The sequence below is a fragment of the Oncorhynchus clarkii genome, chromosome 19 (assembly GCF_045791955.1).
Source record: "Oncorhynchus clarkii lewisi isolate Uvic-CL-2024 chromosome 19, UVic_Ocla_1.0, whole genome shotgun sequence".
Lineage (NCBI taxonomy): Eukaryota > Metazoa > Chordata > Actinopteri > Salmoniformes > Salmonidae > Oncorhynchus > Oncorhynchus clarkii.
The window spans coordinates 55,820,191-55,840,923 of NC_092165.1; the positions used below are offsets into that span (position 1 = coordinate 55,820,191).

The 20,733-nt window shown below is 42.1% G+C and overlaps 1 protein-coding gene across 1 annotated transcript; it reads left to right on the forward strand.

The window, feature by feature from the left end:
* The first annotated feature begins 891 nt into the window (after positions 1–891).
* LOC139374357 (transcription factor E2F2-like) lies at positions 892–20,408 on the forward strand. Its single transcript, XM_071115394.1, has 6 exons — positions 892–1,158; positions 14,410–14,512; positions 15,713–15,932; positions 16,271–16,547; positions 17,232–17,451; positions 17,691–20,408. The coding sequence occupies exons 1-6, from the start codon at positions 892–894 to the stop codon at positions 17,966–17,968; spliced, it is 1,365 nt and encodes a 454-aa protein (XP_070971495.1). The 3' UTR covers positions 17,969–20,408.
* The last annotated feature ends 325 nt before the right edge of the window (positions 20,409–20,733 follow it).

Here is a 20,733-nt window from a genome sequence, read left to right on the forward strand (position 1 = left end):
ACTAGGCCTAAAGGATTGTGCTCTACCCTATAGTGGAAATAAAATAATATCTAGATGTGTTTTTGTGCTCATGATATCATGCTGCTTATCAGTAAGTGTTATAAAAACATGTTATTGTTCAAATTTAAGTTTCGAAATTGGTAACTTTGCCTTCAAAATTACCACAAAGGGACACGCTGTTCCTTTAAGGCTGGGCACGCCCCGCGCCAACTGTTTTATGCTAGATGTACATAATATATACGGAATGTAACAATCGCAATGTGCTCTGGACCAATCAAAGACGAGCTCTAACCGCGGGAGATCCAAATTTCGCGGGACGTAATTTGGCGCTAAAAAAGCAGTTCTTTCGAGCTCCAAGTCCCTTTTATATAAAATTAAGCTTTTTAGCTGGACAGTGAACCCGATAGTAGCAATATCTCCCCTCCTGAAAATCTGAAGAATCCTTCTAAACTTTGTATTTTCTGGAGGAATCAGCATCTCAAGACGTAAACATAAAAGTTTGCTCATACTATACTTGCAAATATCGGGACTACTTGTTTATTTATTTACTATCAAAATAATTAGGCAAAGTTTACGTTTCCTCTACTGGACAAAGGATAATATCGGTTGCAAAGATACAATATTCGTTTCATTGAAAATATTCAAGCAAAGGATACCTCTGGTGCATATTTCACTTGTGAATTTTGAACATTATTAAGTAAATAACCTTTTTATGAACTTTTTGGGACTTTTATCAAGCTAGCTACAAATTGAGAAATAACGTTTCCAGTTCGTATCGGAAAGACCTCAACTCCTCTCATTCACTGTCCTGAATACAGATTACTGGAATCGTCGTGCTTTGCTGGCTAAACATATTTATTTTAAACAGTCGTTATTTTTTAATTTACTAAAATGATGCGGATGCCCAAAGGCGTTTCTCCTGCGTCTAGCCGAGGTGCTGTAGGGGGACTGTCGTGTTCGCAGAATAAAGTTTTGTCCGGAGTGAAGACCGAGTTCTTCAGCACCGGGTTACCCAGTCCACCGATGAACTCGGTACCGGCTGGATACTTTACCCAAATATGCAACACGACAGCGGCCGAACAAAGGGCGAACTGCCTGTATGCTACCCCCCATGGACCCGAAGCTAAACCCATCAGATCATCCTCCGGCCGTCTCCCGGTAAGACTTCATAAACAAAGGATGATGCAACTACCACCAATCGACATAACAGTTCGCCATCCACTTGATAATTAAAGTTACTAACAATGTGTCATATTATATGGGCAAAATATTTCCAAGTTCCAATGGCATGCATATATTTATAGGAGTTGTGCAGTGCTTGACATTTAAAACGTTTTGGACAAGGATCAGACAACGTCACCGAAGCAGTGTGCACTTCGTGTCATTGAAAGGAGTTGTCATTTTTTTCCCCAGTTTGAGAAACGAGCTGGAGTCGGTGACATTTCTCCCGCAGCCCAGCTGTATTAAACACAGAGGGATGGGGGTGTTGAGTGTTTGGGGCGGGGGCATCAATGGGGGGTTTGCCAGGGCTGAGGGTATCACTGAATTCAACAATGCCTGTTGCTAATTTCACCCCTATTTGGAGAGGGAGATGTCTCATTCTAAATGTCAATTTATTGTTAAATAAATTTAGAAAATACTCCACCTGGACGGGGAACATATTTACTAATGCCCATCCAAGCAATACCAGTAATTTGCCCAAAATGCTATCTAGCTTAACACCTTGTTTAGCCATAGCCCCCAGCTGTCACTAACCAAGCCATAACCTCACCTTGACTAACCAAACCATAACGTCACCTTGTCTGAATTGTTCCTGCCTACCTTACCTCACAGCTGGACAACCATTTACTTTTCTTGGGAGTTGACATCATTTTTTATGTTCAAGAGAGGAAGCCCTGAAGTCACACACACACTCACACAGTCTTGTACAGCTAACCTTGCTGGGACACACAATTCAGTCCCATCCAAAATCCTATTTTCCCTAACCCCTAAACCAAACCCGTACTCTTACCCTAACCCTGACCTTAACACAAAAACCTAACCCTAGTTCCTAACCCAAACCTAGAAATAGCATTTGACCTTGTGGGGAACAACAAAATGTCCCCATTTTGTCAAATCTTTGTTTGTTTACTATTCTTGTGGGGACTTCTGAAACACATCCACGCGCACACACACGTAGTAGTAATGGTAATAGTAATTAGTAGTAATGGTGATTCTAGTAGTAGTAATGGTGATTCTAGTAGTAGTAGTAGTAGTAATGGTGATAGTAGTAGTTGTAGTAATGGTGGTAGTAGTAGTAGTTGTAGTAATGGTGGTAGTAGTAGTAGTGATTGTAGTAGTGGTAGTATTGATAGTAGTAGTAATGGTGGTAGTAGTAGCAGCAGTAATGGTGATAGTAGTAGTAGTGATGGTGATAGTAGTAGTGATGGTGATAGTAGTAGTAGTAATGGTGGTGGTAGTAGTGATGGTGATAGTAGTAGTAATGGTGGTAGTAGTAGTGATGGTGATAGTAGTAGTAGTAGTAGTGATGGTGATAGTAGTAGTAGTAATGGTGGTAGTAGTAGTGATGGTGGTAGTAGTAGTAGTTGTAGTGATGGCGATAGTAGTAGTAGTGATGGTGATAGTAGTAGTAGTAATGGTAGTAGTAGTGATGGTGATAGTAGTAGTAGTAGTGATGGTGGTAGTAGTAGTAGTAGTGATGGTGGTGGTAGTAGTAATGGTGATTGTATTAGTAGTAGTAATGGTGATAGTAGTAATGGTGATTGTAGTAGTGGTAGTAGTAATGGTGATAGTAGTAGTAGTGATGGTGATAGTAGTAGTAGTAATGGTGATAGTAGTAGTAGTGATGGTGGTAGTAGTAATGGTGATTGTAGTAGTAGTGATGGTGATAGTAGTAGTAGTAGTAATGGTGGTAGTAGGAGTAGTAGTAGTAGTACTAATGGTGATAGTAGTAGTAGTAATGGTGATAGTAGTAGTAGTAATGGTGATAGTAGTAGTAGTAATGGTGATAGTAGTAGTACTAATGGTGGTAGTAGTAGTAGTAATGGTAGTAGTAGTAGTAATGGTAATAGTAGTAGTAGTAGTAATGGTGATAGTAGTAGTAGTAGTAATGGTGATAGTAGTAGTAGTAATGGTGGTGGTAGTAGTAGTAGTAATGGTAGTAGTAGTAGTAATGGTGGTAGTAGTAGTAATGGTGATAGTAATAGTAGTGATGGTGATAGTAGTAGTAGTGATGGTGATAGTAGTAGTAGTAATGTTGGTGGTAGTAGTGATGGTGATAGTAGTAGTAATGGTGGTAGTAGTAGTAGTGATGGTGATAGTAGTAGTAGTAATGGTGGTAGTAGTAGTAGTAATGGTGATAGTAGTAGTAGTAATGGTGATAGTAGTAGTACTAATGGTGGTAGTAGTAGTAGTAATGGTAGTAGTAGTAGTAATGGTAATAGTAGTAGTAGTAGTAATGGTGATAGTAGTAATGGTGGTGGTAGTAGTAGTAGTAATGGTAGTAGTAGTAGTAATGGTGGTAGTAGTAGTAATGGTGATAGTAATAGTAGTGATGGTGATAGTAGTAGTAGTGATGGTGATAGTAGTAGTAGTAATGTTGGTGGTAGTAGTGATGGTGATAGTAGTAGTAATGGTGATAGTAGTAGTAGTGATGGTGATAGTAGTAGTAGTAATGGTGGTAGTAGTAGTGATAGTAATAGTAGGAGTAGTAGTAATGGTACTAGTAGTAGTAGTAATGGTAGTAGTAGTGATGGTGATAGTAGTAGCAGTAGTGATGGTGGTAGTAGTAGTAGTAGTAATGGTAGTAGTAGTGATGGTGATAGTAGTAGTAGTAGTGATGGTGGTGGTAGTAGTAATGGTGATTGTAGTAGTAGTAGTAATGGTGATTGTAGTAGTAGTAATGGTGATTGTAGTAGTGGTAGTAGTAATGGTGATAGTAGTAGTAGTAGTGATGGTGATAGTAGTAGTAGTAGTAATGGTGATAGTAGTAGTAGTAGTGATGGTGGTAGTAGTAATGGTGATTGTAGTAGTGATAGTAGTAATGGTGATAGTAGTAGTAGTAGTAGTGATGGTGGTGGTAGTAGTAATGGTGATAGTAGTAGTCATAGTAGTAGTTGTAATAGTCATAGTAGTAATAGTAATGGGTATTAGCAGTAGTAGTAGTAGTAGTAGTAATGGTGGTAGTAGTAGTAGTAGTAGTACTGGGTAGTAGCAGTAGTAGTAGTAATGGTGATAGTAGTAGTAGTAATGGTGATGGTAGTAGTAGTAGTAGTAATGGTGGTAGTAGTATTAGTAGTAATGGTGGTAGTAGTAGTAGTAATGGTGATGTTAGTAGTAGTAGTAATGGTGGTAGTAGTAGTAGTAGTAGTAGTAGTAATGGTGGTAGTAGTAGTAGTAGTAATGGTGATGGTAGTAGTAGTAGTAGTAATGGTGGTAGGAGTAGTAGTAGTAGTAATGGGTAGTAGTAGTAATTGTAGTAGTAGTAGTAGTAATGGTGATAGTAGTAGTAGTAATGGTGATGGTAGTAGTAGTAGTAGTAATGGTTGTAGGAGTAGTAGTAATGGTGATGGTAGTAGTAGTAGTAGTAATGGTGGTAGGAATAGTAGTAGTAGTAATGGGTAGTAGTAGTAATGGTAGTAGTAGTAGTAGTAGTAGTAATGGTGATAGTAGTAGTAGTAATGGTGATGGTAGTAGTAGTAGTAGTAGTAATGGTGGTAGTAGTAGTAGTAGTAGTAATGGGTAGTAGCAGTAGTAGTAGTAGTCTTGAGAGAGATAATGACATGTTGCTGATTAACACACACAGCATTCAGGGTGTGTATGTGTCCAGGCAAATAGGCCTTTGGCAGGCAATTCAGTTCCTTATATTGTCTGGAAAGCACAGTGTTCAGAGAGGTTATATTTGCCCTGGAAACTGCAGAGTCATAGGCCTATGAGCTAAAACCTTTGAAAATATATATTTTTGGTTGAAAATACGTATTTTCAATGTCTGGTGCTCACTGAGTGTCAGATGAAGTGTCGGAGCAGAACATCCTCCTGCCCTGCTACTCGTAAACACTTTGGGCAGCGCTGCTGTGAACGAGTCATTTCCTTCTCCCTGTCCTCTCAACAACACGCCAAATATATTCTCCTTGGCTGGGAGTAGGATTACATGGTATATAGAGTGCCATTTGGGATACAAACCATTTGCACTTGCCTCTGCCAAGTTTGAAGTATGCAGCATGACTATGTGTGACGTGTCTGTGTGTGACCCATATTTGAGGTTTAATTCTACTCCTACTCCCAGCCAAGGAGAATATATTTGGCATATTGTTGAGAGGACAGGGAGAAGGACATGTCTCGTTCACAGCAGCGCTGCCTAAAGTGTTTACGAGTAGCAGGGCAGGAGGATGTGGTATAGAAGGACAGGGGTTATAGAGGGACATGGTATAGGGTGCCATTTGGGATGCAACCATTTGCACTTGCATCTGCCAAGTTTGAAGTGCACTACTTTTGGGACGCAGGTGTGGTCACGTGGCGTACTATTATAGATAACCTGAGACGATATGTCCCCGATGTGTAATATTTATGGTGGTTGCTATGATGTTTGAGTGATTTGTGAGGAGCGAGCTGCGGCGTTGTCACTGCGTTTCCTGTGAAGGAGATACTACTACTAACTTGGAAATGTTTGACAGAAGTTTTACTCCTCAGTTGAAAAAATAAAAACAGGACAGAAAGGTCAAGGGTTACAGTTTGACACAGATTGAAATTCACAATAGGTGGGGATGTAACACATGATGGAGGTTTGAGTAGACATATGCGTTTATATACACATTGAGTAACCATGTGAGATGGATTGAGGCTTAGGCTAGTCATTGTACCCCCTTTAGGGGTTCTAGAAGATAATATTTTCACCCCTTATGTCTCTGAAATGTGTTATTATGATAATTAATTAAACTGTGTGTTATATGTAATGTGTGATGGTGTTCTCCACAATGCAGGCCTAGGTACGTAGGTTTCCGTGACATGCTAGCTACCCCCTGACCCCCCCCACACACACACACACACGTCACTCACTACCTCATGTCATCATTGCCTACGCCCTCACAATCTCTGGGACCCCGCCATGGTGAGCCCCTATTCCGACTAGGGCTCAGGGTGTCCCGGGGGTGTGAGATTGCGCACTTTGTACCTTGTTTACACTCCAGCCAAAGGCTCTCTCTTCCCCCCTTTCTCTTTTCGGCCTTCCCTAGGCCCCACCCCGAATCCACGAGCTCGCATGCTCACCCTCAATAGGGTTTGTTTAGCATTTCAAAGTCCACCCCGACTGGACCCCCCGGTCCCTCCTCATCTCCCTTTACCCATCAGCACCTTGACATGTCATCAGCAATGCATTTCAACCTTTTCATTGTTGTTGTGCCTCCGACTCCCAGTCCCATAGCTGTAGTGTTGTGTAGATAGGAATATGCTAGGTTTTGAATGGATCTTTTGTTATTTTTCTGTTAGACATATTGAGACTTGTCCCTACCTGGGAAGACTGGTTCTATGTAATTGAACTGGGTCATATTCATTAGGGAAACGCGTACCAAAAATATTGTTTTGCAGTAGTGGTGATGTTGACAGTAGTAGTAGTAGTAGTAGTAGTGATGGTGATAGTAGTAGTAGTAGTAGTGATGGTGGTAGTAGTAGTAGTGATGGTGGTAGTAGTGATGGTGATAGTAGTAGTATAAATGGTGATAGTAGTATTAGTGATGGTGATAGTAGTAGTAGTAGTGATGGTGTCAGTAGTAGTAGTACTAATGGCGATAGTAGTAGTAGTAGTGATGGTGATAGTAGTAGATAGTAGTAGTAGTAGTGATGGTGGTAGTAGTAGTAGTAGTAGTAGTGATGGTGATAGTAGTAGTAGTGATGGTGATAGTAGTTGTAGTAGTAGTAGTGATAGTAGTAGTAGTAGTAGTAATGATGGTAGTAGTAGTAGTAGTAGTAGTGATGGTGGTAGTAGTAGTAGCAGCAGTGATGGTGATAGTAGTAGTGATGGTTGTAGTAGAAGTAGTGATGGTGATAGTAGTAGTAGATAGTAGTAGTTGTAGTAGTGATGGTGGTAGTAGTAGTAGTAGTGATGGTGGTAGTAGTAGTAGATAGTAGTAGTTGTAGTAGTGATGGTGGTATTAGTAGTAGTAGTGATGGTGGTAGTAGTAGTAGTAGTGATGGTGGTAGTAGTAGATAGTACTAATGGTGATAGTAGCAGTAGTAGTAGTAGTGATGGTGGTAGTAGTAGTAGTAGTGATGGTGATAGTAGTAGATAGTACTAACGGTGATAGTAGTAGTAGCAGTGATGAGGATAGTAGTAGATAGTTGTAGTAGTAGTAGTAGTAGTAGTAGTAGTGATGGTAGTAGTAGTATTAGTGATGGTGATAGTAGTAGTGATGGTGATAGTAGTAGTAGTAGTAGTAGTAGTAGTGATGGTGATAGTAGTAGTAGTAGTAGTAGTGATGGTGGTAGTAGCAGTAGTTGTAGTGATGGTGATAGTAGTAGTAGTGATGGTGATAGTAGTAGTAGTGATGGTGATAGTAGTAGTAGTAGTGATAGTGATAGTAGTAGTAGTGATGGTGATAGTAGTAGTAGTTGTAGTGATGGTGGTAGTAGTAGTGATGGTGATAGTAGTAGATAGTACTAATGGTGATAGTAGTAGTAGCAGTGATGAGGATAGTAGTAGATAGTTGTAGTAGTAGTAGTAGTAGTGATGATGATAGTAGTAGTAGTAGTAGTAGTAGTAGTAGTGATGGCAATAGTAGTATTAGTGATGGTGATAGTAGTAGTGATGGTGATAGTAGTAGTAGTGATGGTGATACTAGTAGTAGTGATGGTGGTAGTAGCAGTAGTTGTAGTGATGGTGATAGTAGTAGTAGTGATGGTGATAGTTGTAGTAGTAGTGATGGTGATAGTAGTAGTAGTGATGGTGATAGTAGTAGTAGTGATGGTGGTAGTAGTAGTGATGGTGATAGTAGTAGTAGTCGTAGTAATGATGGTGATAGTAGTAGTAGTGATGGTGATAGTAGTAGTAGTGATGGTGATAGTAGTAGTAGTGATGGTGATAGTAGTAGTAGTTGTAGTGATGGTGGTAGTAGTAGTGATGGTAGTAGTAGTAGTGATGGTGATAGTAGTAGTAGTAGTGATGGTGATAGTAGTAGTAGTAGTAGTGATGGTGATAGTAGTAGTAGTAGTGATGGTGATAGTAGTAGTTGTGGTGATGGTGATAGTAGTAGTAGTGATGGTAGTAGTAGTAGTAGTAGTGATGGTGATAGTAGTAGTAGTAGTGATGGTGATAGTAGTAGTAGTAGTAGTGATGGTGATAGTAGTAGTAGTAGTAGTAGTAGTAGTAGTAGTAGTGAGTAGTAGTAGTCAGTTTCCTTCTGTTTGTTGACTAATGAATACAACCCTGGTGTTTGAAGAGAGCGACTGTAGCTAGCCTAGCTAGCAAGACTGTTGAAAGCCTTTGCTTCATGTGACCCATATTTTGTGAAATGTCTCTGAAAAACTTCCAGTCATATCTGGTAAAATGGCGGGAGTTGAAGGGGAGGGTTGGGTCATGGGTGGGTGGAAGGAGAGCTGAACTTGTGCATATTTAGGGTGTAGCCTAGTCGCTGTATGTGGGTTGAAACACTATAACTTACTGTGTCATGTAGATAAAGAAGGGATTGTTAAGGAGGGACTCTGTGTATTTAAATTCCCCGGCAATTGCTTGCTAATGTGTTGACAATTGCGTAGTTTGCTGTTAACTCACTGTGTTTGAGCTCAACATTCTTTTAGCTACTGTTAGTGTGTGTGTCTCATTCTGTTCTGTAGCTCTCTGTACTTGACTGTGTGTTGTTAGTATTTGGTGGTTGAGTGATTTTTTTTTTTTCTTCTTCCCCCTGTGGTATGTTAGCTGACACATAGGCCTTGTATTTTCACTCGTCAAACTGTTTGCAAAGCACTGACTCTCCATCCAAAACCTCACTACAAACACAAACTCACAGGCCTCAGCTGTGACTTCGCAAAGTTGCTGGGCAAAACTGAGGTAAAATGTTAAAGGAGGAGGGCCACAGAGCCGTCAACAACACACGGCGGCCATTTTAACCACCACACGTCATGTAATCACGTTTGTAGTTTCTGTATTTGACAACTACATTTAGACTAGATGTGAAAGTTATCACATTTTAATCCGTGAGGTCCAATGCAGCCATTATTATCTTCATATGAATATTAAGTACCTTACTGTCATTGTTTTCAATAACAAATTGTCAAAAATGTACAAAAAGGGCTTCTTAGCAAAGAGCCATTTCTCAAACAAGAATTTTGATAGGACTGTCTGGGAGTGGTCTGAGCGGAGAGGGGAAAACTGAAAACTAGCTGTTATTGGCAGAGATGTTTGGAACTCTCTTTCTTATTGGTCTATTAACTAATGTACCCAAAAAGCAGGCCAAAACTCCATCCCAACAAAACAGGCTGAAATTGTAGGTGTTTTTTTCCCAACTTACACTAAAAGGGCATTATCATAATTTTCACAATTTAACAGTATTATTCCAACATCATAGTGGGAAAATATGTATAAAACACAGGGAAATCTAGTTTTTGACTGCACTGGGCCTTTAACAGCGTGATAGTTGCCATCTTTCCTCAATTCCCCCTCTGGGCAGGGCCTCTTTATCCATTTCCTTCCTCTAGATCGGTCAAAATGAGGTCATACCTTAATGCAGGTTGAACAATTTGGAAGGGAACAAACCAGTCCACAAAACAGACATTAGCCTATATAATTACAAATGTATTGTTACCATAAGTAGCACTGGTAGACTACAAATGTATTGTTAGCATAAGTAGCACTGGTAGACTACAAATGTATTGTTAGCATAAGTAGCACTGGTAGACTACAAATGTTTGCTTCACTACCAAGTTGCTGTAACTAAAACACAGTTATTGGTTGTCATGGTGAAGGTGACAAGGACAGTAAATAGACTATGTAGTAGGTCGGAGTTAGTGCTCCTAAAGTGAACTTGTGTGTGTGCACGTGTGCTATAAGGATTAGGCAGGTTCTCTTGTGGCCTCCCTGCCGCCTGCTGTGTGCGGCTGCCACAGATGTCACTAACAGACGGATGGGACATGTGGTGGAGGACAGAGTGACAATGACACCTTTCTTCCCCCGCGCCATGTTTCTGTCCAAATCCACTAGCTGCTCACATTCTCCAGCCTCCTCTCGGGGCCCAAATTCACAAAGCATCTCGGAGTAGGAGTGCTGATCTAGAATCAGTACAGTATGGTTTACTTAGGGCCAGGAGTTTTTCCCGACCCTGTGTAATGACAGGAAACCTCTGGACCTACAGCCTCCAATGTATGGCCTGCAGTATGGGAACACCGTAGCTGCTTTTCCAGAATCTCCTTTGTCAGTTTGTAGCCATGGTTACAACATGGTGAGAAAAGAGAACCAGTGCAACAAAGACCATAGTTGAAAGTTAAAACTACAAATGAGTACTTAAAAAAACTACAAATGAGTACTTAAGAAAACCACAAATGAGTACTTAAAAAAACTACAAATGAATAGTTAAGAAAACTACAAATGAGAACTCAAGTAAACTACAAATGAGTAGCTACACCTCTGTGTATCTAGTTGTACTGTAATGACGTCACTGGGTAGTCGTACACAGGCTTTATTGCAGCGCCAGGTCATGACACGTGTCACTGTCCTCATCACATATAGTGATTTGTGGCTTGAAGACGTGTGTGTCTCTTTCTGTCTCCCTCCAGTACCTGTGGTGCTCCCAGGGCAGGCGTCCCCCACTGCCAATGAACTCATTTTAGTGTGTGTTGGGGAGGTTGGAGCAAACCATTGCTGCATTATGGGGGTGTTGGAGCACATCATTGATGCAATATGGGGGTGTTGGAGCACATCATTGATGCAATTTGGGGGTGATGGAGCACATCACTGATGCAATATGGGGGTGTTGGGGGTGATGGAGCACATCATTGATGTAATATGGGGGTGTTGGGGGTGATGGAGCACATTATTGATGCAATATGGTGTTGTGTTTAACCAGGCAAGTCAGTTAAGAATAAATTCTTATTTTCAATGACGGCCTAGTGGGTTAACTGCCTGTTCAGGGGCAGAACGACAAGAACAGCTCGGGGGTTTGAACTTGCAACCTTCCGGTTACTAGTCCAACGCTCTATCTGTGAGAGGGGTAGAAGACGAAGTGGGGAGAGATTGAGAAAATGGGAGAGGGATAAAGAGGGTTTGGGGGAGGTGTGTATGTGCCTCAAAGCAGCAGTTACTAATTACATACAGCATGACCATCTGGATGAAATCCTATGCCTCGTTAGCTAGTTTAGTCAGGAGTGTGTAGAGTATTCTTTTTTTTTTTTTAAGAGGTGGTGTGTGTTGGTCGAGGGGCTTCATGCAGTTTGGGGACAATGCACAGGTCTGGTTGTGATTAATAAATGTGTTGTCAAATTGGATATGTGTGTGTCCATAACCGAGTGTGTCCATAACCAAGTGTGTGTGTGTGTCCATACCCGAGTCTGTGTGTGTGTCCATAACCAAGTGTGTATGTGTGTCCATAACCGGGTGTGTGTGTGTCCATAACCCGAGTGTGTGTCCATAACCAAATGTGTGTGTGTGTGTGTGTGTGTCCATAACTGAGTGTGTGTTTGTGTCCATAACCGAGTGTGTGTCCATAACTGAGTGTGTGTTTGTGTCCATAACCAAGTGTGTGTGTGTGTCCATACCCGAGTCTGTGTGTGTGTCCATACCCGAGTCTGTGTGTGTGTCCATAACTGAGTGTGTGTTTGTGTCCATAACCAAGTGTGTGTGTGTGTCCATACCCGAGTCTGTGTGTGTGTCCATAACCGAGTGTGTATGTGTGTCCATAACCGGGTGTGTGTGTGTCCATAGCAGTGTGTGTGTGTGTGTGTGTGTGTGTCCATAACAGTGTGTATGTGTGTCCATAGCAGTGTGTGTGTGTGTCCATACCCGAGTGTGTGTCCATAACAGTGTGTGTGTGTCCATACCCGAGTGTGTGTCCATAACAGTGTGTGTGTGTCCATAGCAGTGTGTGTGTGTCCATACCCATAACTGGAACGAATTGCAAAAATCACTGAAGTTGGAGACTTATATTTCCCTCACTAACTTTAAACATCAGCTATCTGAGCAGCTAACCGATCGCTGCTGCTGTACACAGCCCATCTGTAAATAGCCCATCCAATCTACCTACCTCATCCCCATATTGTTTTTATTTACTTTTCTGCTCTTTTGCACACCAGTATTTCTACTTGCACATCATCATCTGCTATTTATCATAAGTGTTAATTTGCTAAATTGTAATTACTTCGCTACTATGGCCTATTTATTGCCATACCTCCTCACGCCGTTTTCACACACTGTATATAGACTTTATACACATTATGTGTTATTGACTGTACGTTTGTTTATTCCATGTGTAACTCTGTTGTTTTTTGTGTCGCACTGCTTTGCTTTATCTTGGCCACGTTGAACTTGTTCTCAACTGGCCGACCTGGTTAAATAAAGGTGTTCTCAACTGGCCGACCTGGTTAAATAAATGTGTTCTCAACTGGCCTACCTGGTTAAATAAAGGTGTTCTCAACTGGCCTACCTGGTTAAATAAAGGTGTTCTCAACTGGCCTACCTGGTTAAATAAAGGTGAAATAAAAAATAACAATGTGTGTGGTAGCAGTGGACCTCCTAGTAGGTGTGTGTGTGTGTGTGTGTGTGTGTGTGTATTGGTCAGGCTGCCTGTGTGTTTACTGGAGAAAGAAGAGGGCTAAAGAAGGAGTGATGCGGTCATGGGTGAAAGGAGGAGGAAGTGGGGGGATGGGGTTGGTGAGTTGAGTGAGTCCAGGGATTTCCTGGCGTTTGGCGGGCAGTGCTCCCCACACACACACACACACTACCTCCCTGAATGCGTCAGCATGCGTTAGTTCTGCTGGCTCCTAGACCTAGGCTCCTTTACTGTCTTAAAAGACCGTCGCTCGAAAAATGAGGGAGGAAAAAGCAGCAATAGTACTTTTTGTCCATTTTGAGACGCCGTAGCCAGTACACACTTCCTTAAAAAAGCTACTTCAAGAAATATGTCATTAACTTTGACATTTTTGCAGAGGAGATCTTAGTGAGGTAATTTTGCATCTGACTAGGATGTTTGGTGCAGTATTTCTCAAGTGAAAAAAATTTGCATGAGGACGAGTCGTCTGTCGTTGAATGACAACAGGCATTTACATCATTGAAAAATCCCTACTGTTGACCAATCTCCGACGAGGGGGCGTAGACCTCGGCTGCCGACTTCATGTTTTGTTTGCCCAAACAGCCCGCCAAAAAATGAAAAGTTGTCATAACATATGTACAACCTGTTCCGAACTGTTTTGGATGGGAAGCATGTGGACGCATTTAGAAGTCTGACAATGTGAGGGCATTTAGAAGTCTGACAATGTGAGGGCATTTACAAGTCTGACAATGTGAGGGCATTTAGAAGTCTGACAATGTGAGGGCATTTAGAAGTCTGACAATGTGAGGGTATTTAGAAGTCTGACAATGTGAGGGTATTTAGAAGTCTGACAATGTGAGGGCATTTAGAAGTCTGACAATGTGAGGGCATTTAGAAGTCTGACAATGTGAGGGCATTTAGAAGTCTGACAATGTGAGGGCATTTAGAAGTCTGACAATGTGAGGGTATTTAGAAGTCTGACAATGTGAGGGCATTTAGAAGTCTGACAATGTGAGGGTCTTTAGAAGTCTGACAATGTGAGGGCATTTAGAAGTCTGACAATGTGAGGGCATTTAGAAGTCTGACAATGTGAGGGCATTTAGAAGTCTGACAATGTGAGGGCATTTAGAAGTCTGACAATGTGAGGGCATTTAGAAGTCTGACAATGTGAGGGCATTTAGAAGTCTGACAATGTGAGGGCATTTAGAAGTCTGACAATGTGAGGGTATTTAGAAGTCTGACAATGTGAGGGCATTTAGAAGTCTGACAATGTGAGGGTCTTTAGAAGTCTTTGACAATGTGAGGGTCTTTAGAAGTCTGACAATGTGAGGGCATTTAAAAGTCTTTGACAATGTGAGGGTCTTTAGAAGTCTTTGACAATGTGAGGGTCTTTAGAAGTCTTTGACAATGTGAGGGTCTTTAGAAGTCTGACAATGTGAGGATTTTTGGAAGTCTTTGACAATGTGAGGGTCTTTGTCCCTGCTCTTGTTCACTTTTCTTTGAAAGGAAATGATTGGTTTAAGAAAACTCTCTAGCCTATGCCTGCGTCATACAAGGATTTGAAATATGTGGGAAGTAGTGAACGAGTGTACACTGCAGGAGAAATGAGATATTATTGGGACACATACTCTGTCTCAAGCTGTCTTTAACCCCTTTGTCCCTCTTCTTTATCTCCCCCCCATAGGCCAAGCGAAAGCTGGACCTGGAGGACCCGCTCTACCTCCCTGACTTCAGGACCCCTAAAGGGAAGGGGAGCACAGCCGCAGCCAGTCATCCAAGTCCCAAAAGTAAGTATCTGCATCAATGAGAAAAAGCAATGGCCCCTACTTTAACGTTTCTTCATAAGCACTGCCTCCTACTTTAATGTTTCTTCATAAGCACTGCCTCCTACTTTAACGTTTCTTCATAAGCACTGCCTCCTACTTTAATGCTTCTTCATAAGCCCTGCCTCCTACTTTAACGTTTCTTCATAAGCACTGCCTCCTACTTTAACGTTTCTTCATAAGCACTGCCTCCTACTTTAATGCTTCTTCATAAGCCCTGCCTCCTACTTTAACGTTTCTTCATAAGCACTGCCTCCTACTTTAACGTTTCTTCATAAGCCCTGCTTCCTACTTTAATGTTTCTTCATAAGCACTGCCTCCTACTTTAATGTTTCTTCATAAGCACTGTCTCCTACTTTAATGTTTCTTCATAAGCACTGCCTCCTACTTTAACGTTTTTTCATAAGCACTGCCTTCTACTTTAACGTTTCTTCATAAGCACTGCCTGCTACTTTAACATTTCTTCATAAGCACTGCCTCCTACTTTAACATTTCTTCATAAGCACTGCCTCCTACTTTAACGTTTCTTCATAAGCACTGCCTCCTACTTTAACGTTTCTTCATAAGCCCTGCCTTCTACTTTAACGTTTCTTCATAAGCACTGCCTTCTACTTTAACATTTCTTCATAAGCACTGCCTCCTACTTTAACGTTTCTTCATAAGCACTCTCTCCTACTTTAACGTTTCTTCATAAGCACTGCCTACTACTTTAACGTTTCTTCATAAGCACTGCCTCCTACTTTAACGTTTCTTCATAAGCACTGCCTCCTACTTTAACGTTTCTTCATTCTCAAATAAGGGATGGTTTGCATAAAGCGACACAACATCAATCCATCCATCCACCCATCTGCCCATCAATCCACCCATCTGCCCATCCATCTGCCCATCCATCCATCCATCAATCCACTCATCCATCCATCTGCCCATCCATCCATTCATCAATCCACCCATCCATCCATCCATCCATCCATTCATCCATCCGCCCATCATGGATGGATGGATGTAGAAAATAGTAAAAAATAAATAACAACATTTGATTGAGTAGGTGTGTCCAAACTTTTGACCTATACTGTACCTAGATTAAAAAATATATATAGGCATATCATAATTGCCCTGCTCCTGCATTCTTCAACACGTCTCACTTCTATGACCTATGACCCTCAGCGCCCAAGTCTCCTGGTGAGCGGACGCGCTACGACACCTCGCTTGGTTTGCTGACCAAGAAGTTTGTTGGCCTGCTGAGCGAGTCACCTGACGGCGTGCTGGACCTCAACTGGGCCACCGAGGTCCTCGAGGTGCAGAAGAGACGCATCTATGACATCACCAACGTGCTGGAGGGCGTGCAGCTGATCCGCAAGAAGTCCAAGAACAACATCCAGTGGTTGTGAGTAGCACACTAAGGAGAAGTGGACAAGTACACTTAGCAAAGTATCCTTAGAACAAGTAGCTTCTCATCGCTGGGTCTAATTCCAAAATCACGCCCCTACTCCTGGGCGTTTTTTGGGGGGGGTTAACAATATGGTAATAGGTTCAAACCATACCTGACCATAATCTGTACTGTGACGTACAGATCCTATTCAGCGTGTTTGAGTCAATCAGTAGTTTGAGCAAAGCACAGAATCAGTAACATATCCCACTGCAATGTAGGCCATCTCAAACACGTACATTATCTAGCAACTCCAGGTGGCTGATCATGTAAAATATGTGTCCGTTGCCTGCCAGGGTGGGCGGTGTGTTCGAGGGCTCGGCCAGCAGCGGGGAGAAGTCACGTGCCCTGCGGCGGGAGCTGGGTGAGCTGGAGAGGGCTGAAAAGGCCTTGGATGATCTGATCACGTCCAGTAGTGCCCAGATCAAGGAGCTGACCGAACACAGAGACAACCAGCGGCTAGGCTACGTTACCTACCAGGACATCAGGTCGATAGCCCGTCTGCAGGACCAGACGGTCATCGCTGTCAAGGCCCCGTCAGAAACCAAGCTGGAGGTCCCAGAGTCCTCAGGGGTGAGTGGTCAACGGTCATAGACACACGGAGCTGGCTGTTAACGTGTCGTTAACACCGGAGCGGATCGGCTAGCCTATTTCTGCTTTCGTTTAAGAAATAAAAAAAGACAAGGAGTAAAGTATTACAAATCAGACTGACGTAGTTCCCGACACATTATACTGGATTGATATATAGTTCCAGGTCGTTATTGTAAGAAGATAATTTGTTCTCAGTGATTTACTTGGTCTAAATAAAGGCCGTATGGTTTAGGTCAGCGTTTTGCCCTGACATTACACAGCTGATTCATATCATCAAAGCTTTGGGGGGGGGGGGGGGGGTTGGGAACCCCTAGTGTAGGAGGATGTGTCTAACATTCTTACCGTTTCATGTGGTTTCCTCTCGTACAAATACTTACATTACGGCCCACGTCTTGAGGAAGGACCCATTTTTTGCAGTTACTACATTACTGCACTATTTGTTGCACGGTTACAGCTGTATTTGTGGATTCAGTCTGTGAATGTACTAGCCTCTGTGTAATGTTTTTGTCATGACTTTAACTAAATGTATTTTCACATATGTTGCATTGGCCTCACTGTATATAATGCAGTTGCAGGCAACACATTACATTACGTTGCTTTCCTACCGTGATTAAATGAGTAACAACATTGTATTAACATGAGCTTCCCGTTGTCCCGCACCCTCAGGGCTCCCAACAGATCTACCTGAAGAGTAAGAACGGCCCCATCGAGGTGTACCTCTGTCCCGAGGAGGGCCTGGAGGATGCCAGCCCCGTCAAGAGCACCACCACCCCCAGGAAAGAGTACTCTCATCACCCCCTGGGTCACACTGCCACCACCTCCCCAGCCATGGCACCACCACAGTACACCACCATCAAACAGGAGGTCAAGCAGGAGTCCATTGAGGGTAAGCTGAACTGGGGGGCTTGTGATTGATACAGCTACTGTCCACATTATGTGGTTTACTGACCTAATCTCTCTCTCTGTCTCTCCTCTCTATTTTCTCTCTCTCTGTCTCTCTCTCTGTTCCTCTCTCTCTCTGTCTCTCCTCTCTCTCTTTTCTCTCTCTCTGTCTCGCTCTCTGTCTCTCCTCTCTTTCTCTCTCGTTCTCTTCTCTCTCTTGTTCTCTCGTTCTCTCTCTCCTAGCTGAACTCTCCAGACCAACACCGGTGGTCCCCAACTCCTCCACCAGCAGCAGCACTACCCTCCTTGACGTAGAAGGTCTCCTGGGCCTGCCCCCCAGCATGCTCCAGATGACAGAGGACCAGCTCTCGGGACCCGGGTTTACCCCTGACCCCAACGCCCCCTTCGTCAGCTTCTCACCGGCCCTCGACCACGACGACTACCTATGGGGGCTGGAGGACGGCGAGGGCGTGTCCGACTTCTTCGACACCTACGACCTGGGAGACCTGCTGCGAAGCTGAGAGACGTAGAGAGACTTTGAATCCTAAATCAAGCCCTACATTCTAATCACTTGAGTAGATCTGAGAGGGTTGGATAGGTGTAAAGTGGCACTGGCAACCTTGTCGAGGGTGCTTATGGTTTAGGGTCTAGCAGTTGATTTGGGATTCAGGAAGAGAGGGAAGGAGAGGAGGGATGGGAGAGGGTAGACTATCTGCACGAATAGGGCGAGGAGTTCTTCCCACATCGCGTGACCTGGAGAAACGTATTTATCTAGTTATAGCTTAGTTGTGACCATACAAACAGAATCACTAAATAGAATGAAAACAAATAGTAATTGACCTGACCAGGAAAACCTCCAGGCCCCAGTTGTAATAGGATATAAGTGGTCAGGGAAAACTCCAGGCCCTATTCATGAAGGAGTAGTGTCCTCTGTAGGGGTATGGGGTAGGGAGGAAATGTTACACTATGAAGCCATCAACTCTTTGCTTTAGCCATGTCTATTCCACGTTAATGATTTGTCAGAAAAAAATGGGTCTCTTTGTGTCAATTGTACATATATTTTTATACCTTTGTGGTTTGGAATTCAGAGTAGGGCCTGGATTGACACTGGTTTGTGTGTGTCCAGTTTATAAAACTCTCAACGTTTTTGTGTTGTGTATTTGTATAGCGGACAATTCGTATCCATCACATTTAAATTGTAATGTGTGCTGTGTAAAAATATAGACACAACACATTTTGTATGCATATCTGATGAGCAAAAAACCCCGCAAAAAACAACTTGGGCATTTATGGTAGGGGGTGTTATAATAACTCTCAGGAATGTTGTCTTTTCCAGACAAAATGTTTATAGTACCACTCTTTGGCCACTAGGGGGCAACATTGTATTGTCAGCTTAAACTCGCCAGCTTTACAGAGTTGAATCATTGTATGTGAAGCTAAACCAGGTTCATGTTCATAAGGAAGAAAATGTATAGAACTCGGAGTAAAAACAGGGCGGCACTACCTGAACGTGTCCAATAAGAACGTAGATTTTCTTTGTCCGTTGCAAAACGTTTCAAAACGTTGTGCCCTGTTGAACACGACCCAGGTACTAAACATGGGAGTCTCTGGTGCTAACATAATATGGTGTTTCAACAAGGTGTAGGAGTATGGGTAATGTAGTTGTTGGGTATACCCAAGGCATTTGTTTATATTGGGGACCTGGTCATTGCCTCCAGCCTTAAGCTTTCTGGACGGTCAGGTAGTGTAATCTTCTGTGTCCTGTGGCAGGATGTGTCCACATCACATCGTAGAGGTTAGTTAGAAACTGTTCTGGACCCATAGCCAAAGACACAGGGGTCGCGTCCCAAATGTTTTTGACCAGAGGCCCATAGGGAATAACGTGCTATTTGGGATGCTTCCTGGGTCTTTTTAGTGACGGATATTATCTACCCAACCCCTATTCTATATGTCTCTATTCTATATGTGACTGACTACAGTATCGTGCTTTGCTTGCGAATCGGCAGCTAGGTTTCACATCCTGAAGCTTCTCTATCAAGATACATTTGATAGTGTTTTTTTTATTTTTTTATGTAAATGTTAAGAGACTTTGTAGTATTGAATGACTATATATTTCCAAGGAAATGATCCAGTAAGGGTAATAATATACGACAACATCTGGTTTTTAATGTGTGTTTTGATTTAGTCAGTCATTAAGATTAAATAGAGGGCAATCGTCATATCCCCCCTTCTTCTGAAACTAGATGAAGTCTTTGATTCAATGGTGGTTTGTGTGTTGTCAAACCCACACTAGGGAACAAAGAGGACGTTATATCTTTTCTCTGTTTTCTTTAGTTAATGAAGGCTTAGCCCCACGTGTGTGGTAGTTTAAACCTCGGAGAAAAGAGCCAGAATGGTACCCCAAGGTCAAAGTTGGGTCTCTTTAGACTGAGTTGTGTTCATTAGGCACCAAACGGAACAAAACGTACTGAAACGCGGAGGAACTAACACTGATTGTTGTTTCCCATTGCAGAGGGTTTTAAAACGTTTGCTCTGATGAACACCAGTCTAGGAGTTTAAAGGATTTGGACACATTTGAGGACTTTTTTATTTTTTTGTGAATTGTATTTTGGTGTATTTTCTGCCTCTTCCCACAATGTGGGTTTAAGTCAATTGTCCTGTCCTAACAAACTTGAATATTTTGTGTGTGTGTGTGTGTGTGTGTGTGTGTAAAAGAGTGAGAAAGGTGTATATTTTTTATTAGAAAATTTGAATACAATAATTATTTTTTTTTGTTTAAATTGAGTATTATTTTTTTGTAACTGTACAGAATTGATTTTGTATTTATAATCTTTTTCCTGAAGCAATTTGGAAAGTTTAATACTGACCATTGTTAAAGAGCGACTGTCTCTGAATGACACGCGGCACTTAATATTTTGTAACATCGGGCTGTGTTTGAATAAATAAAGTGTTGAAGCCAAATCTGTCCATTTCTTATGACATCATTCCTCGATTTGCTATGGCAGGCAGCGCCAGTAGTCTTGACAGACATCACATGTAGGTCAATGATAAGATATCTCATTGTTCTTTTCTGTCTTCTAAAGCAGTAAACTCCCTTCCGTAGGGTTGTTTGCCTAGTTCAATACTTAAACCAGTTTGATCAGAGAATCTTAATGAACTAATAACTAATCCTGTTTACACTTGCTTCAAATGATTCCTCAAAGCAGAGAATTCTGGTTAATATGTCATGGTAACAGATTCAAACACAAACGATCAACATAGACTTGAATAGAAATGTAGTACCATG

Coding starts and splice junctions, on each gene's coding strand:
- LOC139374357 (XM_071115394.1), top strand. CDS start 892: ATGATGCGGATGCCCAAAGGCGTTTCTCCTGCGTCTAGCCGAGGTGCT. Junction 15,933..16,270: donor AAGAACAACATCCAGTGGTT/GTGAGTAGCACA, acceptor GTTGCCTGCCAG/GGTGGGCGGTGTGTTCGAGG. Junction 17,452..17,690: donor CAAGCAGGAGTCCATTGAGG/GTAAGCTGAACT, acceptor TCTCTCTCCTAG/CTGAACTCTCCAGACCAACA.